The sequence below is a fragment of the Schistocerca americana genome, chromosome 5 (assembly GCF_021461395.2).
Source record: "Schistocerca americana isolate TAMUIC-IGC-003095 chromosome 5, iqSchAmer2.1, whole genome shotgun sequence".
Taxonomy (NCBI): Eukaryota; Metazoa; Arthropoda; class Insecta; order Orthoptera; family Acrididae; genus Schistocerca; species Schistocerca americana.
The window spans coordinates 126841366-126866159 of record NC_060123.1 but is presented as its reverse complement, the minus strand read 5'-3'; the positions used below and the strand labels follow the sequence as shown (position 1 = coordinate 126866159).

Here is a 24794-nt window from a genome sequence, read left to right as displayed (position 1 = left end):
TGAAGAACGATTCCTAATGGTTCTGAACTGGGGTGAACAAATCCTGTACAGGAAGAAAACATTGTGCCTCAAGGAAATCTTTCTGATAAGATTAGGAAATTTCACTTTTTCCCTTTCTTCTCTCTGGGAGACCGACTCTCAGAAAAAAATGTACATGATTCTATGCTAAATTTAAGAGGGTATTATCAGACGTAAAATGTTTTCCTTTCTTGAAGTTCACTTATCGAATGCTGCATGTTCTTATAAATGTACAGAACTTCTTAAATAAAATTTCCTTATTGGGATACATGTATGGAACAATACAGGAAGAAAATTTCGAAAACAAACAACTCAGATCGTTTTAACACTTGTTTGTCCTTGGCTCATGACGTCATTCGCCTGAACTTATTCCATAGGACTTATTAGGGTGTAAGTGACAAAGTTATCAAGTTTTTACCTTCAATGTCAGTGACAGTGTAGCTTATTCTGATTGTAAAATCAGCAACATTAAGTTTCTGCTTATGATCATGAGTGAAAGATTTGCTCCAAAATTTCTCATCTATCTTCAGTCGTAGAATTTATAAAATATTTGAATTCACTGACTATTTGATGATGAACTTTAACGGCAGTGTAGTTCTCAGTCATCCACTGATTGGACACATTTACAGCATCCACCTTTGTAGGGCGGTATTTTGTAATTTTGGCAGACATGGCGGGCTGCACAAGAGCTATTATGTGCCAGATGGACAGTAGACGCTTCAAGGCACTTCTTTTCTTCTTTTTTAATTTCAACGCAAATGAGGAGAGACTGTCAGAATATCTTTGCCACATTACGTTTAGAAAGCATATACAGTTAGCAACACCGATTTACGTAAAAGTTAGGTAATATTTTACACACTGGAAGGGCTTTACTGATTATGGCCAGCAGTTTTTAAAATAAATTCACAATGCCACTAAAATAATTTTTTTCTTGAAATTTGAAAGCATCTCCAAATAAAGAGTTAAGAATGTACTGTGTCAGAAACGGCAAACGCTGTCTTTTGTTGTGGTTACTTTTCAACGTGTTTTCCTTACCCTCAAATTTGCTAAATCGTTTATACCACATTATATGTCTTTAATAATGACTTTAGTGCATTCTAGTCATAAATAAAAGCTTCAGCAAAATTTTTATCCATTATGAATGTGGAACATTGCAACTGTGATGTTCATTAACTGCAGTTGACACTTCCTTTACTTTTTTATTGCTCCTTTTACCTGCATAGGTACTGAAATAAAACTTTTAACCATTATGGATATGGAGCACTGTGACCATGATGCTTCAATCGGTTGTCATGTTTCAATAATAATATGTAAAAAAAAGCGGTGGATCAAGAAGCCACCAGTAGCTTCCACTTTACACAATCCCACAAGTAGGGAGGGGAGCTAAGGTGTTGCTTTGTTAGTTACAAAAATAGAAATTATACGAAGGACAGAAGCTGCTGAACTTAGTAGTTTCAGCAACTCGGAACCAAGTTTCTTCATTTCAAGTTTTCACTGTCGTAAACACTCCAAAAAGTGAAGTTTATCTCTTACTCTTGTTCATAAGCTGCATTAACTGTTGGTTTTATTGTGTTGTACAGAACTACATTTGACATCTCTGAAATGTAGCAGGTAAAATTTGAACATGTCATTTTAATATTGTTTATTATATTATGTAAACATATTGACAGGTGACACACCACTCTCTCACTTTAACTACACTGTTGGTCACATTAATATTCATATTTTAGGTAATGGTCTCCGTGTTTCCCAGTACTATATTTGGTATGTGTGGCTGACGACTTTTTTTACATGAGGAAATTGTAGGCAGGATTTTCATATAACAGCGTGTGTAGCCTGTAGAGAACTTGTACCCGAGGGACCATAGTGGAGACGACAGAGAACAGGGTGAAAGATGGATTGCGGGCCATAAATGTTGTGTCCAGTGACCTGGCTGTGCGAGTGATTTGGGGAAGCAGGGCATTGTGAATTGCACCTGCGAGGGACCTCGGGCCATGGCATTCCTCTCTTCCCACTAAGGGTCAGAACAGGAGGATGCCGGCTCACTAAACATTTCACCTAGGCCAAGCAACAGTCTGTCGTGAAGGTGTCCAGTTGGCAGAAAGTGGGTGGAGGAAGCCATTTAAGAGAGACTGCTGTAATCTGAGCTTTTGTGCAAGCAGTGAGATGGTCATAAAACAACAAGCATTCTCATGTTAGAAGCTGGGACGATACGAACAGAGTGGCTGGTGCAAGTGTTTAGTATAGGCAAGACTGTAACTACCCTGGCGCCAGGAAGTCGCCAGGTTCTTTTAGCGAGCAGCAACAACATGTATTTCGTGGGCACCACTGTCTGTGAAGCTTAACATCCCAGTCTCAGAAATTGGAAATGGTCGGCCTGGTAAGATTAAATCTCTCCATAAATGAGAGACTATGGTCGCGTCGAGGTAGACGTTTTCTGCCAAAACATGGACACGCTTAATGTGAGAACAGCGCCTCCCTAGTCTAAAATCTTGCAGACAAGAAAGATTTTGAGTCGCTGATAGCCTTTTCCTAGGATATGCAAAGCAGAGGCTTGCTCCCCCAGCGTGGGAAAGCCGGTGCTGTGTCTGGATTGGCTACCTGGCCAGCAGAACAGTGAAGAGGGGAGATTCAATGAGGAGAGGAGAGTTCGATTGGTTTGTACAACGTGGAGCCGGTTTTTCTTCCTTGCAAATTTGGCTCCCGTACTGAGACTTGGTGGAAAATGACCGTTCTTCTTTGCCTCTCTTCATCTTCTGGTCCTTCCCTGGTGGAGAACTTCAGGTCTCTCCCTAGTGGGTGAGACTTGTGGCCTGTAACTTGTGGTGGACCAAGAGCCAGTGTCAGTTTCCAACTGTACCGACAGTGGAACTGCATATCGCCTCGGACATATCGTGTGTCATGAGGGTGAACTTATTCGTCCTGAGTTTGCTGTCGGACGTTTAACAATTCCAACATGCGCCGTCGTGCCTGTGCGTCAAATTGGTTTGGCCAGACCAGCGAACAGGTGCACCACACACTGAAATCTGTCGGTATTTCAGGGCTCTGATAGAGAAGTTTCCTGTCCTCTAATGATCAGAACGCCAGTCCACATAGTTCGTAAGTTTTCGAGGGCGCATCGGAACATTACAGCTGCCGCTAAACTCCGCCCCTTGCCCACAGCTTGCCGTTTTCTGCTGCCGTCTGAATCAAGATGAAAGGGTAAGGTATTGCTGCACCGTCACAGGGCTATTAAGTGATATTCACAGCTCCCTGTTCTCCATGAACCATAGTTTGAGGTGCACTTGGTCGCAGTCGATTCCATTTGGATAGAACTGGGCCTCACAGTGGATCCATGTAAACATAGTCAGATTGCGTTGTAAGAGGGATTAATTCAGGGGAGTATTTATATAGTTTCCACTACAATACATGCCTCGCCAATCAAACACCATCCCTTTTTCTGATTTGTGTTTGCAGTTTTTTTCTGCTCATTGTAAGTACAAAAGGATTAACAAAAACTTGTCATTATTTTTATAAACTTAAATATGCCACTGTTCTCATTCATACTCCATCAACTATTCACTGTCTTCATTTTCGTTTGCTGTAATACATGAGTACACCAGAAATTGAAGATACAATCTTACTAAATTAATTAATTTGATTACTAATTCCAGACACAGGCAACGAAAGTGCCATGAGTAAATTCACTAATTCCATAAAAAAAAGTGTGTAGCTCACAATTTGAAGATTGTTGAGAAGATAATGCTTGTCTTTAAGTAAAGATAATAACATCTATCATCATTTGAACATATAGACTGAAGCGCCAAATAAACTGATATAGGCTTACGTATTCAAATATGCGAACAGGCAGAATACGGCGCTGTGGTAGACAACGTCTGTATAAGACAAGTGTCTGGCGCAATTGTCAGATCAGTTGCTGTTTCTGCAATGGTAGGTTATCAAGATTTAAGTGAGTCTGAACGTGGTGTTATAGTCGGCGCATGAGCGATGGGACACAGCATTTTCGAGGTAACGATGAAGTGGGGATTTTCCCGTACGACTGTTTCACAGAAATAACGTGAATATCACGAATCGGTAATACATCAAATCTCTGACATTGCTGCGCCCCGGAAAAGGTCCTACAAGAATGGGACCAATGACGACTGAAGAAAATCTTTCAACATGACGGAAGTGCAAACCTTCCGCAAATTGCTGCAGATTTCCATGCTTGGCCATCAACAAGGGTCAGCGTGCGAACCGTTCAACGAAGCATCATCGATATGGGCTTTCGTAGCCGAAGGCCCACTCGTGTACCCTTGATGACTGCACGACATAAAGCTTTACGCCTAGCCTGCGCCCCTCAACACCGACATTGGACTGTTGATGACTGGAAACACGTGGCCTGGTCGGACGAGTCTCGTTTTAAGTTGTATCGAGCGGATGGACGTATACGGGTATGGAGACAACCTCATGAATCCATGGACCCTGCATGTCAGCAGGATACTGTTCAAGCTGGTGGAGGCTCTGTAATGGTGTGGGGCTTGCGCAGTTGGAATGATATGGGACCCCTGATACGCCCAGATAGGATTCTGATTAGTGACACGTACGTCAGCATCCTGTCTAATCAGCTGCATCAATTCCTGTACATCCATTGAGCATTCCGACGGAGGTGGGAAATTCCAGCAGGACAATGCGACACCCCATACTTCCGGAATTTCTACAGAGTGGCTCCAGGAACTCTCTTCTGCTTTTAAACACTTTCGCTGAGCGCCAAACTCCCGAGACATGAACGTTATTGAGCATATCTGGGATACCTTGCAACGTGCTGTTCAGAAGAGATCTCCACCCCTAGTACTCTTATGGATTCATGGACAGCCCTGCAGGATTCATGGTGTCAGTTCCCTCCAGCACTACTTCAGACATTAGTCGAGTCCATGCCACGTCATACTGCAGCACTTCTGCGTGTTTGCAGGGGCCCTATACGATATTAGGCAGGTGTACCAGAATCTTTGGCTCATCAGTGTTTTTATGATAAAGCAAGCGACCTCTTGCAGCATTTCGCAACTGTCAATACAATACATCAGACTTATCCATTCAATATGGCTGCCATAAATGACACGTTGCCAAACTGTCTGTAGCAGCACAAAACCGTAAACAGGCAAGACGTGTCTGCACTGCATCATCTCTCTACTGCAATTTAAGATATAAACAAGTCTGTTGTTTAATGAATGAATTTCATCACAGAACGCTGGTTAGATCACCGCCTGTAATAATTACAGTGACCTTTCGCGAGTGTTAGTGCCGAAATTCTCAACGTACTGACACACGTTCTTTAAGTACAGTACGCGGTGTTTTTAAATACGTACCGTTCAAACTTGACCGCTGTACTGCAGCTATCAGCGGTTCACGCTTCCTACCCACAGGCAACATAACGAAAACATTTAACTTTGTTTACGTTTGTTTGCGAGTATTTAAAATGCCTAAGATTTGCGATCTCTATGTGGGACACTGTGAGCGGTGGGATGACCGTTCTTTCAAGATGTCACACTAACATTCATGATGAAACGCGGAGTGGGTGACCGCTTGTTATCACCGAATACTACGCGCAGAAAGCAGATGCGAAAGAAAAAGACACTTTATAATTTTGGTCTTATCTAACGAGTTTTACCAAGTTTCTTTGGCCGGCCAGAGTGGCCGAGCGGTTCTAGGCGCTACAGTCTGGAACCGCGCGACCGCTACGGTCGCAGGTTCGAATCCTGCCTCGGGCATGGATGTGTGTGATGTCCTTAGGTTGGTTAGGTTTAAGTAGTTCTAAGTTCTAGGGGACTGATGACCACAGCAGTTAAGTCCCATAGTGCTCAGAGCCATTTGAACCAAGTTTCTTTAATGTTATCTGACAGCGAGCTTAAACAATCGGAAGTTGTGTTCACTATTAATAATCAAATATGTTTCAAAATGTAGTCGCGTGCTTTTTAAAATATGAAAACAGTGCTGACTTAAGAAACAAGTGACGTATATCACGGTATGTACATGCTTATGTATATGCTGTCGTGTGTAAGAAAGTGAGACTGATCGCATGACGCATGGGTAGCCACGGTTGAATCAGCTCGCTGTGGTACAAACCTCTCAGACGGCAGACAGCAATGTTGATTGTGGCAGCACAGGTAACTGCCGGGGCACAAACCGCTTGCCGAGCATTTCATGCCTGGAACAAATAAACGGAACCGCCCAATTATGATCGACCTCTTAGCAGAAGGTTCTCGTCTTAGTATCTATAGTATCTACATATACACTACTGGCCATTAAAATTGCTACACCACGAAGATGACGTGCTACAGACGCGAAATTTAACCGACAGGAAGAAGATGCTGTGATATGCAAATGATTAGCTTTTCAGAGCATACACACAAGGTTGGTGCCGGTGGCGACTCCTACAACGTGCTGACTTGAGGAAAGTTTCCAACCTATTTCTCATACACAAACAGCAGTTGACCGGCGTTGCCTGGTGAAAGGTTGTTGTGATGTCTCATCTAAGGAAGAGAAATGCGTACCATCACGTTTCCGACTTTTATAAAGGTCGGATTGTAGCCTATCGCAATTGCGGTTTATCGTATCGCGACATTGCTGCTCGCGTTGGTCGAGATCCAATGACTGTTAGCAGGATATGGAATCGGTGGGTTCAGGAGGGTAATACGGAATGCCGTGCAGGATCCCAACAGCCCCGTATCACTAGCAGTCGAGATGACAGGCATCTTATCCGCATGGCTGTAACGGATCGTGCAGCCACGTCTCAATCCCTGAGTCAACAGATGGGAACGTTTGCAATACAACAACCATCTGCACGAACAGTTCGACGACGTTTGCAGCAGCATGGACTATCAACTCGGAAACCATAGCTGCGGTTACCCTTGACGCTGCATCACAGGCAGGAGCACCTGCGATGGTGTACTCAACGACGAACGTGGGTACACGAATGGCAAAACGTCATTTTTTCCGATGAATTCAGGTGCTGTTTACAGCATAATGATGCTCGCATCCGTGTTTGGCGACATCGCGGTGAACGCACATTGGAAGAGTGTATTCCTCATCGCCATACTGGCGTATCACCCGGCGTGATGGTATGGGGTGCCATTGGTTACACGTCTCGGTCACCTCTTGTTCGCATTGATGGTACTTTGAACAGTGGACGTTGCATTCCAGATATGTTATGACCCGTGGCTCTACCCTTCATTCGATCCCTGCGAAACCCTACATTTCAGCAAGATAATGGACGACCGCGTGTTGCAGGTCTTGTACGGGCCTTTCTGGATACAGAAAATGTTCGACTGCTGCGCTGGCCAGCACATTCTCCAGATATCTCACCAATTGAAAACGTCTAGTCAATGGTGGTCGAGCAACTGGCTCGTCACAATACGCCAGTCACTACTCTTGATGAACTGTGGTATCGTGTTGAAGCTGCATGGACAGCTGTACCTGTACACGCCATCCAATGTCTCTTTGACTCAATGCCCAGACGTATTAAGGCCGTTATTACGGCCAGAGGTGGTTGTTCTGGGTACTGATTTCCCAGGATCTATGCACCCCAGTTGCGCGAAGATGTAATCACATGGCAGTTCTTGTATAATATATTTGTCCAATGAATACCCGTTTATCATCTGCATTTCTTCTTGGTGCAGCAATTTTAATGGCCAGTAGTGTATTAGAGCCCTACGAGGCAGCAGCGAATACTTTATCCTCCTGCTGGTCAAGGTGGCACACCACGATGCGTTTGGCGACTGAAGTCGTGGACGGCGGCAATGTGTTATTAATGGCGCGTTCGTGAAAAATGTAAGTATGCGGCCTCACGTTCAGTTACTTCGGAACGCAGGTACTTTCCTATGATCCTCTGGAACCCTGGTGGATTCCAGTGTGCAGGTGGTCCTGTTTGCTGGTCTGCCAAACCAATTTGACTCCATGCCATGACTGTGCGTGACGAAATATGTCAAACGTTTAGACGGCTGACTAAAGACAAATAAGTACACCCACGCTTCACTCGTTGTGAGGCTGATCATATAAGCAGTACCTCTGACTGTTCAGAAGGTGACTGGCACAGGCTCTAAGTGGCACACTAGCAAGGAACACAAGTCTCACCGTTTAGGTAGAGACCTGCAGTTCTTTACTAGCGAAGCGCCTATACAAGCGTGACTTCTCCCTTTCTGCTCGCTTCCTTCTCTGCTCAGTACCAAAAGCACATTTACATTTTAGACTCCCCCCACTTTCGCACAAGCCAATCACGAGCTGGAGCCCAGCATTCTTAGCTGGGAGAGCGGCCTTTGCTCTGCAAACACCGATTTGACCACTCAGAGGCTTTAAAGTTAATTGCAAGAAAAAGGAAAAAAGATTCAGCTTCGGAGCCTCTTTCCCACGCATTTTGCGTCTCTTTTGCTAAGAAAATGCTCAGGATGGAAGCACAGCCCTCCATAAACAGCTTGTTATCTCCCCTGTTGCGTCCATTTCAAAGTTTTCAAAGAACGGCCGTAAACTCGCTAAAAGCCTCGTTCTTCCACAAATATGTTTTGAAACAGAGTCTGGACGTCTTGGCGCCAGTCACCCTGTCCCACGGAAATTCGCATAACATTCACAGTTCCTTTGTCAGGGTCCTCCTTAACAAGGGCCTATCCTCTGCTTTGTTGCCGGTCTACAACGCGCTGGCCAGTGCAGTGGTGTCTTCTGCGCGATAGTATCTATACCTGGACGCGCCTGCCTCCCATCCAGCGCCGACTAAATGTGTCTTCACAATGAGACACCGGAACTCGGCCATCCGGAAATGTCTCCACACGAAACTTCCTGGCAGATTAAAACTGTGTGCCGGACCGAGACTCGAACTCGGGACCTTTGCCTTTCGCGGGCAAGTGCTCTACCAACTGAGCTACCGAAGCACGACTCACGTCCGGTACTCACAGCTTTAGTTCTGCCAGTACCTCGTCTCTTACCTTCCAAACTTTACAGAAGCTCTCCTGCGAACCTTGCAGAACTAGCATTCCTGATAGAAAGGATATTGCGGAGACATGGCTTAGCCACAGCCTGGGGGATGAGTCGTGCTTGGGTAGCTCAGTTGGTAGAGCACTTGCCCGCGAAAGGCAAAGGCCCCGAGTTCGAGTCACGGTCCGGCACACAGTTTTAATCTGCCAGGAAGTTTCATATCAGTGCACACTCTGCTGCAGAGTGAAAATCTCATTCTGGATCTCTCCAAACTTTCCGCAGAAAAAACCGCGCCTTGCTGGGTCCACCATTGCCACAGCTTTTACTGCAGTCGTTTAAATGGGCACCCTATTCCTTTGAACGCAGGTAAAGCTTACCTAGAGCATGCAAACAAGACCATTAACTACTGCCCACCATTTCATCACAATGTATGAAGTCAAATCGCAGTAAAGATGATATTCTGCAAGAACATGAAGTGGAATAACGCCGAATCAGAAGTGAGAGTACCCGTGTCTCAGGCTCAGTGCATGAATGTTCGAACTTAACTACGCCCGCCACTGTATCTCCGGGGAGGGGATTATTCCATCTCATTGACAGCGGTGTAATCGTTCGTAGCAGCGCTGTAGTGCCGCGGCGGCATTTGAAGCTGCACCCGAGTTATGGGCCTCATTCACGTTTTCAGTTACCTGTGCTACTATCGATTCTTTTACTGTTCTATGTCTGTGTGAGTGTGGCTCTGTTACTGTTTGTCTTCTTGTTGTGAGAATGCTTTACAGCATTTGCCACCTGAGAGAGAGAACGAATGTCCAAATGGTTCAAATGGCTCTGATCACTATGGGACTTAACTTTTGAGGTCATCAATCCCCTAGAACTTAGAACTAATTAAACCTAACTAACCTGAGGACATCACACACGTCCATGCCCGGGGCAGGATTCGAACATGCGACCGTAGCGGTCGCGCGGTTCCAGACTGTAGCGCCTAGAACCGCTCGGCCACTTCGGCCGGCTGAATGTCCAAGTTAAAGATAATAAAATCAATCTCCACCTCAGAAACAAATGATCAAGTTTCATTCATTAGAACGTAATCAATTCTCTTCGCCAACGCTTACCAGCGTAGTGAAATATACCCCATAGAAACAAGGACATTTAGAGGATCATCCATAACAATTTGAAATCCTGCTGAATTTTGTTTTGTATTGCCTTCGTCGTGTATATTACCTGAAGAAATTTCGTTCACTTTATGTGCTTACTGTAAAAAAACGTTATGTTTTAACCTATTTCTTTACAGATTATCATTATTGTAATTATTTACTAGCGTAATAATGAGTTTCTTATTATTTTCAACTAAGAAAATACAGCTACATGAAACCGCAAACTAAAAAAATGAAAGTAGAACGCAAAACAACAGATTAAAACATAAAACAAATACAAGTGAAATACATAGTCAGAACAGTAACGAATGTTTACATATTTTAATTAGGTACGTTGAAAATAATCTGACCGTGCATTACGTGCAGCTTATTTTCCATAAATGATGTTTCAGGAATTACCTTTATTACACATGGATGTAGGTGGCTTGGAAACTAACTTATGTTGTAACAAAGGTCTTCATTTTTCAAAATTGATTAATTGTGGTGAGTGCCAACTCTTATATGACAGCGTACTATCGACTTGCTTATCCATCTGTATGTTCCATGAATCAGAATTTCCGACTATGACTTCGACGTGTAATGCGTCAGCTAGTGAACAATTATTATTATTATTATTATTATTGTCTTCTTGGAGGTGTTGTCCGTCTCTACAACTAAATAAAAGACTCTTTGTTTTACTCGATACCCGTTTCGCTCTCTTTTATTTATGCTCTCGGGGAAAAGAATCAAAGGAAGAAGACCTAACATTTGCGATTGTTCTCACTTAAGTTTGCCCTTTTCCCAAAGCAGTTCCCACCGTACAATAACATACGCGCCAGCATAACAAGCAAACAAATTTCGAACTGCATACAGACACCGCAAATGAAACAAAAAACCGTAAAACCACATAGCGACAGTTTTGTAACACAACAAACAATAAACATACACAGGACAACACAGGCAAGACAACGACATACGATTACAGGATGACATATGACATTACAGAGCCAAATCGCTGTAATTACATATACAGGGTGCTTCATTGATAATGACCGGGCCAACTATCTCACGAAATAAGCATAAAACGAAAAAACTACAAAGGACGAAACTCCTCTAGCTTGAAGGGGGAAACCAGATGGCGCTATGGTTGGCCCGCTAGATGGCGCTGCCATAGGTCAAACGGATATCAACAACGTTTTTTTAAATAGGAACCCCCATTTTTTATTACATATTCGTGTAGTACGTAAAGAAATATGAATGTTTTAGTTGAACCACTGTTTTCGCTTTGTGATAGATGGCGCTGTAATAGTCACAAACGTATAAGTACGTGGTATCACGTAACATTCCGCCAGTGCGGACGGTATTTGCTTCGTGATACATTACCCGTGTTAAAATGGACCGTTTACCAATTGCAGAAAAGGTCGATATCGTGTTGATGTATGGCTATTATGATCAAAATGCCCAACGGGCGTGTGCTATGTATGCTACTCGGTATCCTGGACGACATCATCCATGTGTCCGGACCGTTCGCCGCATAGTTACGTTATTTAAGGAAACAGGAAGTGTTCAGCCACATGTGAAACGTCAACCACGACCTACAACAAATGATGATGCCCCAGTAGGTGTTTTAGCTGCTGTCGCGGCTAATCCGCACATCAGCAGCAGATAAATTACGCGAGAATAGGGAATCTCAAAAATGTCGGTGTTGAGAATGCTACATCAACATCGATTACACCAGAATTGCATGGCGACGACTTTGAACGTCGTGAACATTTCTGTCACTGGACACAAGAAAAATCGTGGGACGATGACAGATTTTTTTGCACGCGTTCTGTTTAGCGACGATGGGTCATTCACCAACAGCGGTAACGTAAACCGGCATAATACGCATTATTGGGCAACGGAAAATCCACGATGGCTGCGACAAGTGGAACATCAGCGACCTTGGCGGGTTAATGTATGGTGCGGCATTATGGGAGGAAGGATAATTGGCCTCCATTTTACCGATGGCAATCTAAATGGTGCAATGTGTGCTGATTTAATAAGTAATTTTCTACCGATGTTACTACAAGATGTTTCACTGCATGACAGAATGGCGATGTACTTCCAACATGATGGATGTCCGGCACATAGCTCGCGTGCGGTTGAACCAGCATTGAGTAGCATATTTCATGACAGGTGGATTGGTCGTCGAAGCACCATACCATGGCCCGCACGTTTACCAGATCTGGCGTCCCCGGATTTCTTTCTGTGGGGAATGCTGAACGATATTTGCTATCATGATCCACCGACAACGCCTGACAACAAGCGTCAACGCATTGTCAATGTATGTGCGAACATTACGGAAGGCGAATTACTCGCTGTTGAGAGGAATGTTGTTACACGTATTGCCAAATGCATTGAGGGTGACGGACATCATTTTGAGCATTTATTGCATTAATGTGGTATTTACAGGTAATGACGCTGTAACAGCATGCGTTCTCAGAAATGATAAGTTCACAAAGATACATGTATCACATTGGAACAAGCGAAATAAAATGTTCAAACGTACCTACGTTCTGCATTCTAATTAAAAAACCCTACCTGTTACCAACTGTTCGTCTAAATTGTGAGCCATATGTTTGTGACTATTACAGCGCCATCTATCACACAGCGAAAAAAGTGGTCCAACTAAAACATTCATATTTCTTTACGTGCTACACGAATATGTAATAAAAATGTAGGTTCCTATTTAAAAAAACGCAGTTGATATCCGTTTTACCTATGGCAGCGCCATCTAGCGGGCCAACCATAGTGCCATCTGGTTTCCACCTTCAAGCTAGACAAGTTTCGGTGTTTGTAGTTTTTTCGTTTGACGCTTATTTCGTGAGATATCTGGCCCTGTCACCATCAATGGGCCATCCTATATATATATATATATATATATATATATATATATATATATATATATATATATATATATATATGAAAAGGCCATGTTAAAATCGCGGTTTGGGGGAGGAATCTTGGTGCACATGGGGTACAATGTTTTTGGTTTAGCCTGGACTAGCAGCCGTTTGTATAACCCGGTCTCCATCTCTCCACCCTCCTTACCCTCTCCCAAGGTGGCTTCCGCCAGCTCCCCCTCCCTGATGATGTCCTTGTCCCCTCCATCTACCCCTCTTCTCAAATTTGATCCTCCCCCCCACCTCCTGTGTCCTCTCCTTTAGGCACCCTCCCTCCCTCCCTTCCCTTCCCTCCTCTTTCCTTCCCCCCCTCCCTCCTCCCCTCTCCACCGGGCTTCCCCTCCCCCTTCCTCCCTCCCCCTCTCTCCTTTGCCCATGGCATCTCTGCTCCCCCCTCTCCCATTCCCCTTCCCATTCCTCCTCCTCCACCTCCTCTCTTGGCAGGTCCCCGGACTCGTACACGCTCAGTGAACATTCGCGCGCCGGAGATCATCGCCGTCAGTGTTTCGTGTGTGTGCCTTCGTTTGTGTGTAGTGTTGTTCGCCGTCACGCCCCCACCGTTCACGTGCCGTCGCCATCATCCATGTTCTGTGCATCGTGTCGCCCAGTGTTAGTGATGTTTCTCGTCCAGCGTGAACGGCTACATGTTTTTTCGATTTCTAGTGTCTACATTTTTTTTGCCCACCGTTATTACTGTCTACTCTGTGCCACCTTTATGTACTACTTGTTGTAACACTCAAGGCTGAAGAGCGGCGTATTGTGCTGCTGCCAGCCAGCCTTTGTATAAGGTGTTAAAATCAGAATAAAGAAAAAAAAACCGTTTGTATAGACATTCTAACATCTGTCCCACAGTACACAGTAGCTGTGTTACCGTATATTAAGCAAGGTTTGAACGACGAACCGGAGCTGGCGCCAAGGCAAATTGTGCGAATCGAACCATTTGAACAAACTAATCCGTTTCGTTAGAATTATTCTTTCGATCTTCCAGGAAATGGTACCAGCGTATGGAAGGCATGCGATTTCGGCCTCTTCCTCTTCGGTCCCTGTTCCCTCTTGCAGGTGGTGTTAACCCGCGTTGTAGAGCACGCGCGGTCTGTTGTTCTGAGTAGTAGCTCTTCTACGGCGAGGTTTTCTCATATCTGACAGCGTAACGTGCTCTGTTGATCACTGTTCCGAGGTTTACGCTCCGCACACGGAAAATCGCAAAAGACAACCAAGGACGTTAGCGAAATTACGAATGACGAAAATGGAAGCCACTGTTCGGCTTTAAAACCAGAAGCTTGTAAATCATCGTGTTATCCTTCATTGTCTGGTATTAAGTTTAGATGTTAATCACTACGAAAGGTATATCTACTAGGGAAAGTCCCGGGACATCTAACATTTCAAGAGGACTTCAGTCTGATAAGACTTTCAGTAGTAGACCCGTTTTCGAGTATTCCGACTAAATTGCACAAAAACCGTGTTGAGTGGTTTGCTTACAGGGAAAACACAGACTTTCTCAAAACTAATCATTTATGGGTGTTATCTCACCTCTCACAATCCAAAGATAGCGCTTTAAGCATCCGTATCAGACATGTTTCCTCTTATCAATGAGTTCCCAGAATATGGAAATATTTACTCTGCGTGCGCACGTAACATCTGCAGCTTTGTGAAATCTCATCTTGGGAGAAAACTACCGCATTTCACACAGAGGTTGTACGCAAACTCTTAAGAATACTTCTGCGGGCAGTTAACCTCCTCCTGACTGGTAAAACTGTTCTGCAACGAAGTAACTATTAGTTGCTAGGAATTAGTGCAGCCAACGAAATACACTGACGAGCCAAAACTTTATCACCACTGCCCATCACGACGTTAGATGCCGCCTGGAGGGGTTTCGGGCACGTGAAGCGGTATCAAAAGTAAGCAATCGGAGCAGACCCGGATGGGGGATCACCCTGGAGAAGATAGGGGCTGCAGATGGGGAAATCCGCTGCACAGGCTGCAGCCAACTGCAGGTGGTTGCTCACATCGGTACCAATGATGTGTGTCACTTTGGATCAGAAGAGACTCTCTCTGGTTTCGAGCGGCTAACGGAAGTGGTAAAGGCTGCCAGTCTTGCTTGCAAGATGAAACCAGAGCTGACCATATGTAGCACAGTCGACAGGACCGATTGCGGACCTCTGGTACAGAGCCGAGTGAAGCGTCTGAATCAGAGGCTCAGACGGTTCTGCGACCGAGCAGGCTGCACATTCCTCGACTTGCACCAAAGGGTGGTTGGGTTTCGAGTTCCGCTGAATAGGTCAGGAGTCCACTATACGCAGGAGGCACCTACACGGGCGGCAGGGGCTGTGTGGCGTGGACTGGGCGGTTTTTTAGGTTAGAGGGTCTCGGGAAAACACAAGAAGGGCTTCAGTCACAAAGGGTGCAGGCTGAACACAGGAAGAACGTAGATACAGGAACCAGTGGTATAACAGTTGTAAATTGTAGTAGCTGTGTTGGGAAAGTACCAGAGCTCCAAGCGCTAATAGAAAGCACTGATGTTCAAATCGTTATAGGCACTGAAAGCTGGCTAAAGCCGGATATAAGCTCAGCCGAAATTTTTGCGAAGAACCTAACGGTGTTCCGAAATGAGAGGCTAAACACAGTTGGCGGTGGCGTGTTTGTTGCTGTCAGAAGTAGTTTAACTTGTCGCGAAATTGAAGCAGATACTTCCTGCGAGTTCGTGTGGGCAGAGCTCACTGTTGGCAACCGGCATAAAATAATAATTGGATTCTTTTACCTACCTCCCAGTTCAGATGATACAGTTGCTGAAAGGTTCAAAGAAAACTTGAGTTTGATTTGAAACACGTAGCCGACTCATACGATAATAGTTGGTGGTGACTTTAATTTACCCTCGATATGTTGGCGAATATACATCTTTAATTTCGGAGGTATGCATAAAATATCATCCGAAACTGTGCTAAACGCATTCTCTGAAAATTATTTCGAGCAGTTAGTTCATGCGCCCACGCGAATAGTAAACGGTTGTGAAAACACACTTGACCTCTTAGCAACAAAAAAACTTCAATTAATAACGAATATCAAATCCGATTCAGAGATTAGTGAACACAGGGCTGTCGTAGCGAAACTAAATATTGTAATCCCCAAACCCCCGAAAAATAAGCGAAACATATACCTATTCAAAAAAGCAGATAAAAATTCACCTGACGCCTTCCTGAGAGACAATCTCCACTCATTCCAAATTAATAATATAACTGTAGATCAGATGTGACTCAAATTCAAAGAAGTAGTATCCGCAGCAATTGAGAGATTTAAACCAAATAAATTAACAAGCGACGGAGCTGGTCCTCCTTGGTAGAAAAAATAGGTTAGAACACTGTTGTAGAAACAACGAAACAAACATGCCAAATTCAAACAGACGCAAAATCCCCAAGATTGGCGTTCCTTTACAGAAGCTCGAAATTTAGCGCGGACTTCAATGCGAGATGCCTATAACCGTTTCCACAACGAAATTTTGTCTCGAAACCGGGCAGAAAATCCAAAGAGATTGTGGCCGTATGTGAAGTATGTTAGCGGCAAGAAACAATCAATACCTTCTCTGCACGATAGCAATTGAAATACTATCGAAGACAGTGCTGCCAAAGCAGAGTTACTAAACACAGCCTTCCGAAATGCCTTCAAAAAAGAAGACGAAGTAAATATTCCAGAATTCGAATCTAGAACAGCTGTCAACACGAGTAACGTAGAAGTAAATACCCTCGGAGTAGTGAAACAACTTAAATCACTTAATAAAAGCAAGTCTTCTGGTCCAGACTGTGTACCAATTAGGTTCCTTTCGGAGTATGCTGATGCATTAGCGCCATACTTAACAATCACATACAACCGTTCGCTCGACGGAAGATCCGTACCCAAAGACTGTAAAGTTGCACAGGTAACACCAATATTCAAGAAAGGTAGTAGGAGTAATCCACTAAATTACATTTCCATATCGTTAACGTCGATATGCAGCAGGATTTTAGAACGTGTATTGCGTAGGAACATTATGAATTACCTCGAAGAAAACGGTCTTTGGACACACAGTCAACATGAGTTTAGAAAACATCGTTCCTGTGAAACACAACTAGTTCTTTATTCACATGAAGTGTTGAGTGCTATTGACAAGAGATTTCAGATCGATTCCGTATTTCTGGATTTCCGGAAGGCTTTTGACACTGTACCACACAAGCGGCTTGTAGTGAAATTGCGTACTTATGGAATATCGTCTCAGCTATGTGACTGCAGTTGTGATTTCCTGTCAGAGAGGTCACAGTTCGTAGTAGTTGACGAAAAGTCATCGAGTAGAACAGAAGTGATTTCTGGCGTTCCACAAGGTAGTGTTATAGGCCGTTTGCTGTTCCTTAGCAATATAAACGATTTTGGAGACAATCTGGGCAGCCGTCTTCGGTTGTTTGGAGATGACGCTGTCGTTTATCGACTAATAAAGTTATCGGAAGACCAAAACAAATTGCAAAACGATTTATAAAAGATATCTGAATGGTGCGATAAGTAGCAGTTGATCCTAAATAACGAAAAGTGTGAAGTCATCCACATGAGTGCTAAAAGGAACTCGTTAAACTTCGGTTACACGATAAATCAGTCTAATCTAAAAGCCGTCAATTCAACTAAATACCTAGGTATTACAATTACGAACAACTTAAATTGTAAGGAACACATAGAAAATGTTGTGGGGAAGGCTAACCAAAGACTGCGTTTTATTGGTAGGACACTTAGAAAATGTGACATGTCTAGTAAGTAGACTGCCTACACTGCATTTGTCCGTCCTCTTTTAGAATACTGCTGGCCGGTATGGGATCCTTACCAGTTACGACTGACGAGGTACATCGAAAAAAGTCAAAGAAAGGCAGTACGTTTTGTGTTATCGCGAAATATGGGAGAAAGTGTCACAGAAATGATACAGGATTTGGGCTGGAAATCATTAAAAGAAAGGCGTTTCCGAAACCTTTCACGAAATTCCAATCACCAACTTTCTCCTCCGAATGCGAAAATATTTTGTTGACACCGACCTACATAGGGAGAAAGATAAAATAAGGGAAATCAGAGCTTGTACGGAAAGATATAGGTGTTCGTTCTTTCCGCGCGCTACGAGACTGGAATAATGGAGAATTGTGAAGGTGGTTCGATGAACCCTCTGCCAGGCACTTAAATGTGATTTGCAGAGTATCCATGTAGATGTAGATAAGTGACTTTGACAAAGGGCATATTATTATTACGCAGAGCCTGTGAACGGGTATATCGAAAATGGCGAAGCTGGTCGAATACTCACGTACTACTGTCGTGAGCACCAACGGAAAGCGGTAGAAGGAGAGCAAAACTACCACCAGGCCTAGATGATTGGACGTCCCCACGGCTCTTCACAGAATGCGGAGTTCGGAGGCTTCTCTGCTCTGTAAAATAGGAAAGATGGTGATCTGTAGCATCTCTCCAGAAAGAGCACAATGCTGGTGCACAAGTATTTCGGAGCACACCGTTGATCGTACATTGTTGAACATGGAACTCCGCAGCAGACCATTTCTACGTGTTTACATGTTGAGCCAACGACATTGTCAATTACGATTGCAGTGGGCACGAGACCATCGGGATTCGACTGTCGTTCAACGGAAACCTGTCGCCTCTTCGGGTGAATCAGGTTTTTACTACACTCGGTCGCTGGTCGTTTCCACAAACGTCGTAATCGAGGTGGACGGCAGCTCGAAACATGTAGCGCGCCACGGACGCAGGCTGGTAAGAGCAGTATTATGCTACAGGAGAGATTCTCCTGCGCTTGGATGGGACCTCTGGTAGCAATCGAAGACATGCTGACAGCTGCGAACCATCTGCATCCCTTCGTGCTTGACGTTTTCCCCGATGGCGAGATCATCATTCAGCTGTATAATTGTCCGTGTCCCTGAGCCAGAACCTTGCCACAGTGGGTTGAGGAGCATTATAGTGAATTGACGATGATGTCTCGACCACAAGACTCGAGTGAGGTAAATGCTATGGGCGCGATCACCACGTAACGTGAGTCACCGGCCCGTTATTTACAAGAATTACCTGACGTGTGCGTAGACATCTAACGCCAGATACCTCCACCAATCTACCAACAAACTGTCGGATCCCCGATACGCAGAATCAGTGATGTATTTCGTTTCAAGGACGGACAAACAAGCTGTTAAGCAGTTCGTCATAATGTTTTCGCTCATCATTATACACAACTGGCCATTAAAATTGCTACACCAAGAAGAAATGCAGATGATAAACTGGTATTCATTGGATAAATATATTATACTAGAACTGACATGTCATTACATTTTCACGCAGTTTGGGTGCATAGATCTTGAGAAATCATACCCAGAACAACCACCTCTGGCCGTAATAACGGCCTTGATACGCCTGGGCATTGACTCAAACAGAGCTTGGATGCCGTGTACAGGTACAGCTGCCCATGCAGCTTCAACACGATACCACAGTTCATCAAGAGTTGTGACAGGCGTATTGTGACGAGCCAGTTGCTCGGCCACCATTGACCGGACGTTTTCAATTGGTGAGAGATCTGCAGAATGTGCTGGGCAGGGCAGCAGTCGATCATTTTCTGCATCCAGAAAGGCCCATACAGGACCTTCAACATGCGGTCGTGCATTATCCTGCTGAAATGTAGGGTTTCGCAGGGATCGGATAAAGGGTGGAGCCACGGGTCGTACCACATGAAATGTAACGTCCACTGTTCAAAGTGCCGTCAATGCGAACAAGAGGTGACCGAGAGGTGTAAGCAACGGCACCCCATACCATCATCCGGGTGATACGCCACTATGGCGATGACGAATACACGCTTCCAATGTGCGTTCACCGCGATGTCGCCAAACACGGATGCGACCATCATGATGCTATAAACAGAACCTGGATTCATCCGGAAAAAATGACGTTTTGCCATTCGTGCACCCAGGTTCGTCGTTGAGTACACCATCGCAGGCGCTCCTGTCTATGATGCAGCGTCAAGGGTAACCGCAGCCATGGTCTCCGAGCTGATAGTCCATGCTGCTGCAAACGTCGTCGAACTGTTCCTGCAGATGGTTGTTGTCTTGCAAAACTCCCAGTCTGTTGACTCAGGGATCGATGCGTGGCTGCACGATCCGTTACAGCCATGCGGATAAGATGTCTGTCATCTCGACTGCTAGTGATACGAGCTCGTTGGGATGCAGCACGGCGTTCCGTATTACCCTCCTGAACCCACCGATTCCATATTCTGCTAACAGTCATTGGATCTCGACCAACGCGAGCAGCAATGTGGCGATACGATAAACCGCAATCGCGATAGGCTACAATCCGACCTTTATCAAAGTCGGAAACGTGATGGTACGCATTTCTCCTCCTTACACAAGGCATCACAACAACGTTTCACCAGGCAACGCCGGTCAACTGCTGTTAGTGTATGAGAAATCTGTTGGAAACTTTCCTCATGTCAGCACGTTGTAGGTGTCGCTACTGGCGCCAACCTTGTGTGAATGGTCTGAAAAGCTAATAATTTGCATATCACAGCATCTCCTCCCTGTCGGTTAAATTTCGCGTCTGTGGCACATCATCTTCGTGGTGTAGCAATTTTAATGGCCAGTAGTGTATAAACGTCACCAGTATCAGACTTTTAACATCCGATGATGCATAAACACCTGAAGAGTTCAACATACATGAACGTTCTGCGGTGATACTCATTTCATGCTGTTCACCAATGCTCATTTTCTGGGGCAACGCTGCGGGATGCGTGTCCCTAAGCTTTTCTATCTGCGAAGTAGGCTCTTTACGACGTTGGAGAACTTAAAAGTTTGCCAACAATTTATCTTACGCACGTAAATAGTATTTAGTTCATTTTTTGATGTTGATAACAGCAATACGAAAGCTGCCAGTGCAATCTGTGGTGAGAAGAGCGATACATTTAACTGCTTCGAACGTTTCGAAGTCGCAGGCGACCGTTTGCTACAATTGGATCACTAGGCAGCTAGTGAGTGTGTCTGTTTTCTAGTTCTCTAACGAGGAAATTTCATTTACTCGATCTCATATTTTAAGGGGAAAAGGGCACACTTGCAGGATAATAGCACCAGAAATCGATACCGCGCAAAAATTTGGGACGTAATTCTGATAGTACGCACTTATGACCTTCCGAATGTACGACTTCTAAATTTATGTCCTCGCTGTTGCAGCCGCTAGAGTGCGAAGTGCTGCAGAGCAGACTGAGTGAAAGTTTTTTGAAACACTCTTTTGACGATGGTAACATGTTTGGTTCACTGTGTCAAAGTGCGCGGATTTTAATCCGTTACTTTGTTTGGATTTTAAAGCTGACAATGTCAGTGTGAAGTACACTCAGGAGTTGTGCTATTCGTCAATGTGATCGGCGAGAGTAAACTGTAAATCGAAAATAATTAACTTCATTTAACAACAATTTTTATTGCTTAGGTTTACTGATTTGCTTTTAATGCGCATATATAGCTGCAGAATGTCAATGCGAGAATGCTGTAAATAATATTGAAAGTAAATATTCGTGAGGTTGACATATCATACAGAGTACTCGCATTAATTACATATTTTTCGCTTAGAATACCATGTGTCCGCGAACGAGATTTCATAACGCGTTTGCTTTGGCAGATGTGTCCACCTCCCCTCTTCCCTACCCTCGCCTTCAACATCCCACTAATAGGAGGTCCCTGGTTGTCACTCCGCTATACAGTACTTGGCGGTCGGGCATTGGGCGGCTGCAGTGGCGCGGAGCGAATGACGGAGAAACGGTGCGCGCGCAAGTTCAAAAGCTGTTCTTTGAGAAGGTCATAACTCCGTACTGTCAGAATTATGGCCCAAAATTTTTGCGCGGGATCAATTGCTGGACCTAGTATCCTACAGGTGTGCTTTTCTTTCTCCTTAAAATATGAGGGTGAGTTGGTAATGTTTCCATCTAAGTGAGCGGACACATGGGACATGTCATACTGGGTTCTTCACTTACTGTAACTGTTCCCTTCTTGTTGGCTGCATGCGTGACTGTACAACGTATTCTGCTTTTCGTTACAGGGTAGCTTAGAGGTTAAGGTACGATAAGCGGGAAAATAACAATCTATTTTATTTGTTGTCATACAGCTGAAAAGCTAAAACTTGCCAATAACTGTTGTGCGAAAGAGAGAGAGAGAAGTCGGGAATTTCGTTGTTGGTGGATGGCAAAAGTGGAAACGTAAACTGAACCCATTTGTGAAAATACAATGAATGAACGTGTGTTCGATAGCAAGGCAAATGATCGTCCAGAATGTGGGACTTTGGATTAAGAAATGGGATTTTGTGAGACAAATGGTTGATCAATCGTTTCATAAAAAAAGAACTTGGTCGCAAAATTTGGAAAGAAGTGGGAAATATGGTTGTAGAAAGAAATGAACAAGATATGAACATTGCATAATCTTGGGCTACCGTATGTGTCATCTTCTGGTGGTGCAAGAAATGAAGAGATGGTATTTTGCGGAAAAATATTTAAACATGAAGTTCCGCTCATCAAGCTGCTAACCAACTATGGAACGTTTTTCAACAGAGAAGACTTTCTAAAGTGTTTTCCACTATGGTGTTTCAAAACGAACAGAAGGTGGCAGCGAATATATTTGGTACTGCTTTAAAGAATCAGCTTTTCAATGATGTAGAAACCATAATTAACCTGCAACAATTTAGCGGAGCTGACATGAACCACATTTTACGTTGCGGGGTCGTGCGGGGTAGCTGCGCGGCCTTGGGCGCCTTGCCACGGTTCCCGCGACTCTCTCCGTACGATTCCTCCCTCGGGCATGGGTGCGTGTGTTATCTTTGGCATAAGTTAGTTTAAGTTAGATTAAGTAGTGTGTAAGCCTAGGGACCGATGACCTCAGCAGTTTCGTCCGATAGGAACTTACGATAAATTTCCAAATTTTTACATGTGGAAAGGTGTGTAGTAACATTATTATTCACATTACAGAAAAAATGGAAAACACAGTGATTGAAACAATTATTGAGATAGGATCATAGCTACCACTAATGATTGAGAGCACAACAATTAGCCAGTAATCATCTTTAAGTAATTATTGTAGAACTAAACTCCCTGACAGGCAAAGCCCACAAATATTCTTATTGATATAGCTGAGGTAAATACTTCTACTGCTGAAGGTATTTGTAACAACTTCTGTATTGTTTGGAACGCATGGATTTTTTTAATGAGTACCTGAAGGAAAATATTATTCTAGTTGCAACAGATGGCGTACCAGTGATGGTGGGCAGCAAAATGAGTTGTTAAAATTAATGAAAAAGTAGTTCCCACATATTTTCGTTTGACACTGTGCTAACCATGGACTCAAACTGTCAGTTGGTGATGTAATAGAAAGCGACTTCCCATTACAGGTGCACTACTCATGAAAATTACGCCAACTAGTGTTCGTGAACACGTTTATTATACTCCCCCAGTCTCTCTCCCCCTCCTAAGACACAGAAACACACACACACACACACACACACAGGATGCCACGCTGCATCGACTTACGACAGGCGACGCCCGCAGGTTGCAGGCAGAAAAGAACGAGCAACACCAACAGCGACGTGCCGCTGAAGCCGCAGAGGCGGCCGTCCTCCAGCATGCTGCGTACGCCCGCGGCTACTGCCGAAGCAGTACTGCAGCCGTGACTCACTGCACAGCGAGGAAGAGCGGCGGGCGCCCATTCTGACGTCCCCCTTCCAGGTACGCCGGCGAACAAGCCATGGCGTGCAGTCCCGGTCGGTGGCAGGGGCTTCTTCTTCCAGCCCCACCATGAAAACGCCGCCAATGAGGAACCACCTCCGAAGTCACGTTTCCTCCTGACCACCAGCCAGCATCTGTATAACCAAACGGCTAAACGGTGCACTGTCGCAGCAGCAGGTTGTCTGTCTAACGACTTCCGGTGGCAGCAAAAATTCAGCTTTCAGTATTTAAAAATTGAAGAAGCTGTTATGGTCTCCTCATTAACAGATACACTACTGGCCATTAAAATTGCTACACCACGAAGATGACGTTCTACAACGCGAAATTTAACCGACAGGAAGAAGATGCTGTGATATGCAAATGATTAGCTTCTCAGAGCATTCACACAAGGTTGGCGCCGGTGGCGACACCTACAACGTGCTGACATGAGGAAAGTTTCCAACCGATTTCTCATACACAAATAGCAGTTGACCGGCGTTGCCTGGTGTAACGTTGTTGTGACGCCTCGTGTAAGAAGGAGAAATGCGGACCATCACGTTTCCGACTTCGATAAAGGTCGGATTGTAGCCTGTCACGATTGCGGTTTATCGTATCGCCACATTGCTGCTCGCGTTCGTCGAAATCCAATGACTGTTAGCAGAATATGGAATTGGTGGGTTCAAGAGGGTAATACGGAACGCCGTGCTGGATCCTAACGGCCTCGTATCAGTAGCAGTCGAGATGACAGGCATCTTATCCGCATGGCTGTAACAGATCGTGCAGGCACGTCTCCATCCCTGAATCAGAAGATGCGGACGTTTGCAAGACAACAGCCATCTGCAGGAACAGTTCGACGACGTTTGCAGAAGCATGGACTATCAGCTCGGAGACCATGGCTGCGGTTACCCTTGACGCTGCTTCACAGACAGGAGCGCCTGCGATGGTGTACTCAACGACGAACCTGGGTGCACGAATGGCAAAATGTCATTTTTTTCGGATGAATCCAGGTTCTGTTTATAGCATCATGATGGTCGCATCCGTGTT

General features: G+C 44.6%; 1 protein-coding gene across 1 annotated transcript in view; it reads right to left on the bottom strand.

The window, feature by feature from the left end:
• Positions 1 to 23670, bottom strand: part of LOC124616695 — a 44853-nt gene extending 21183 nt beyond the window's left edge. Inside the window, exons 1-2 of the mRNA XM_047145033.1 lie at positions 23577 to 23670; positions 6121 to 6202 (exon numbers count right to left, since the gene is read on the bottom strand). Of these exons, the coding sequence (XP_047000989.1) occupies positions 6121 to 6202; positions 23577 to 23670 (176 nt within the window). The remainder of the gene's footprint in view (positions 1 to 6120; positions 6203 to 23576) is intronic.
• Positions 23671 to 24794: the final 1124 nt, after the last annotated feature.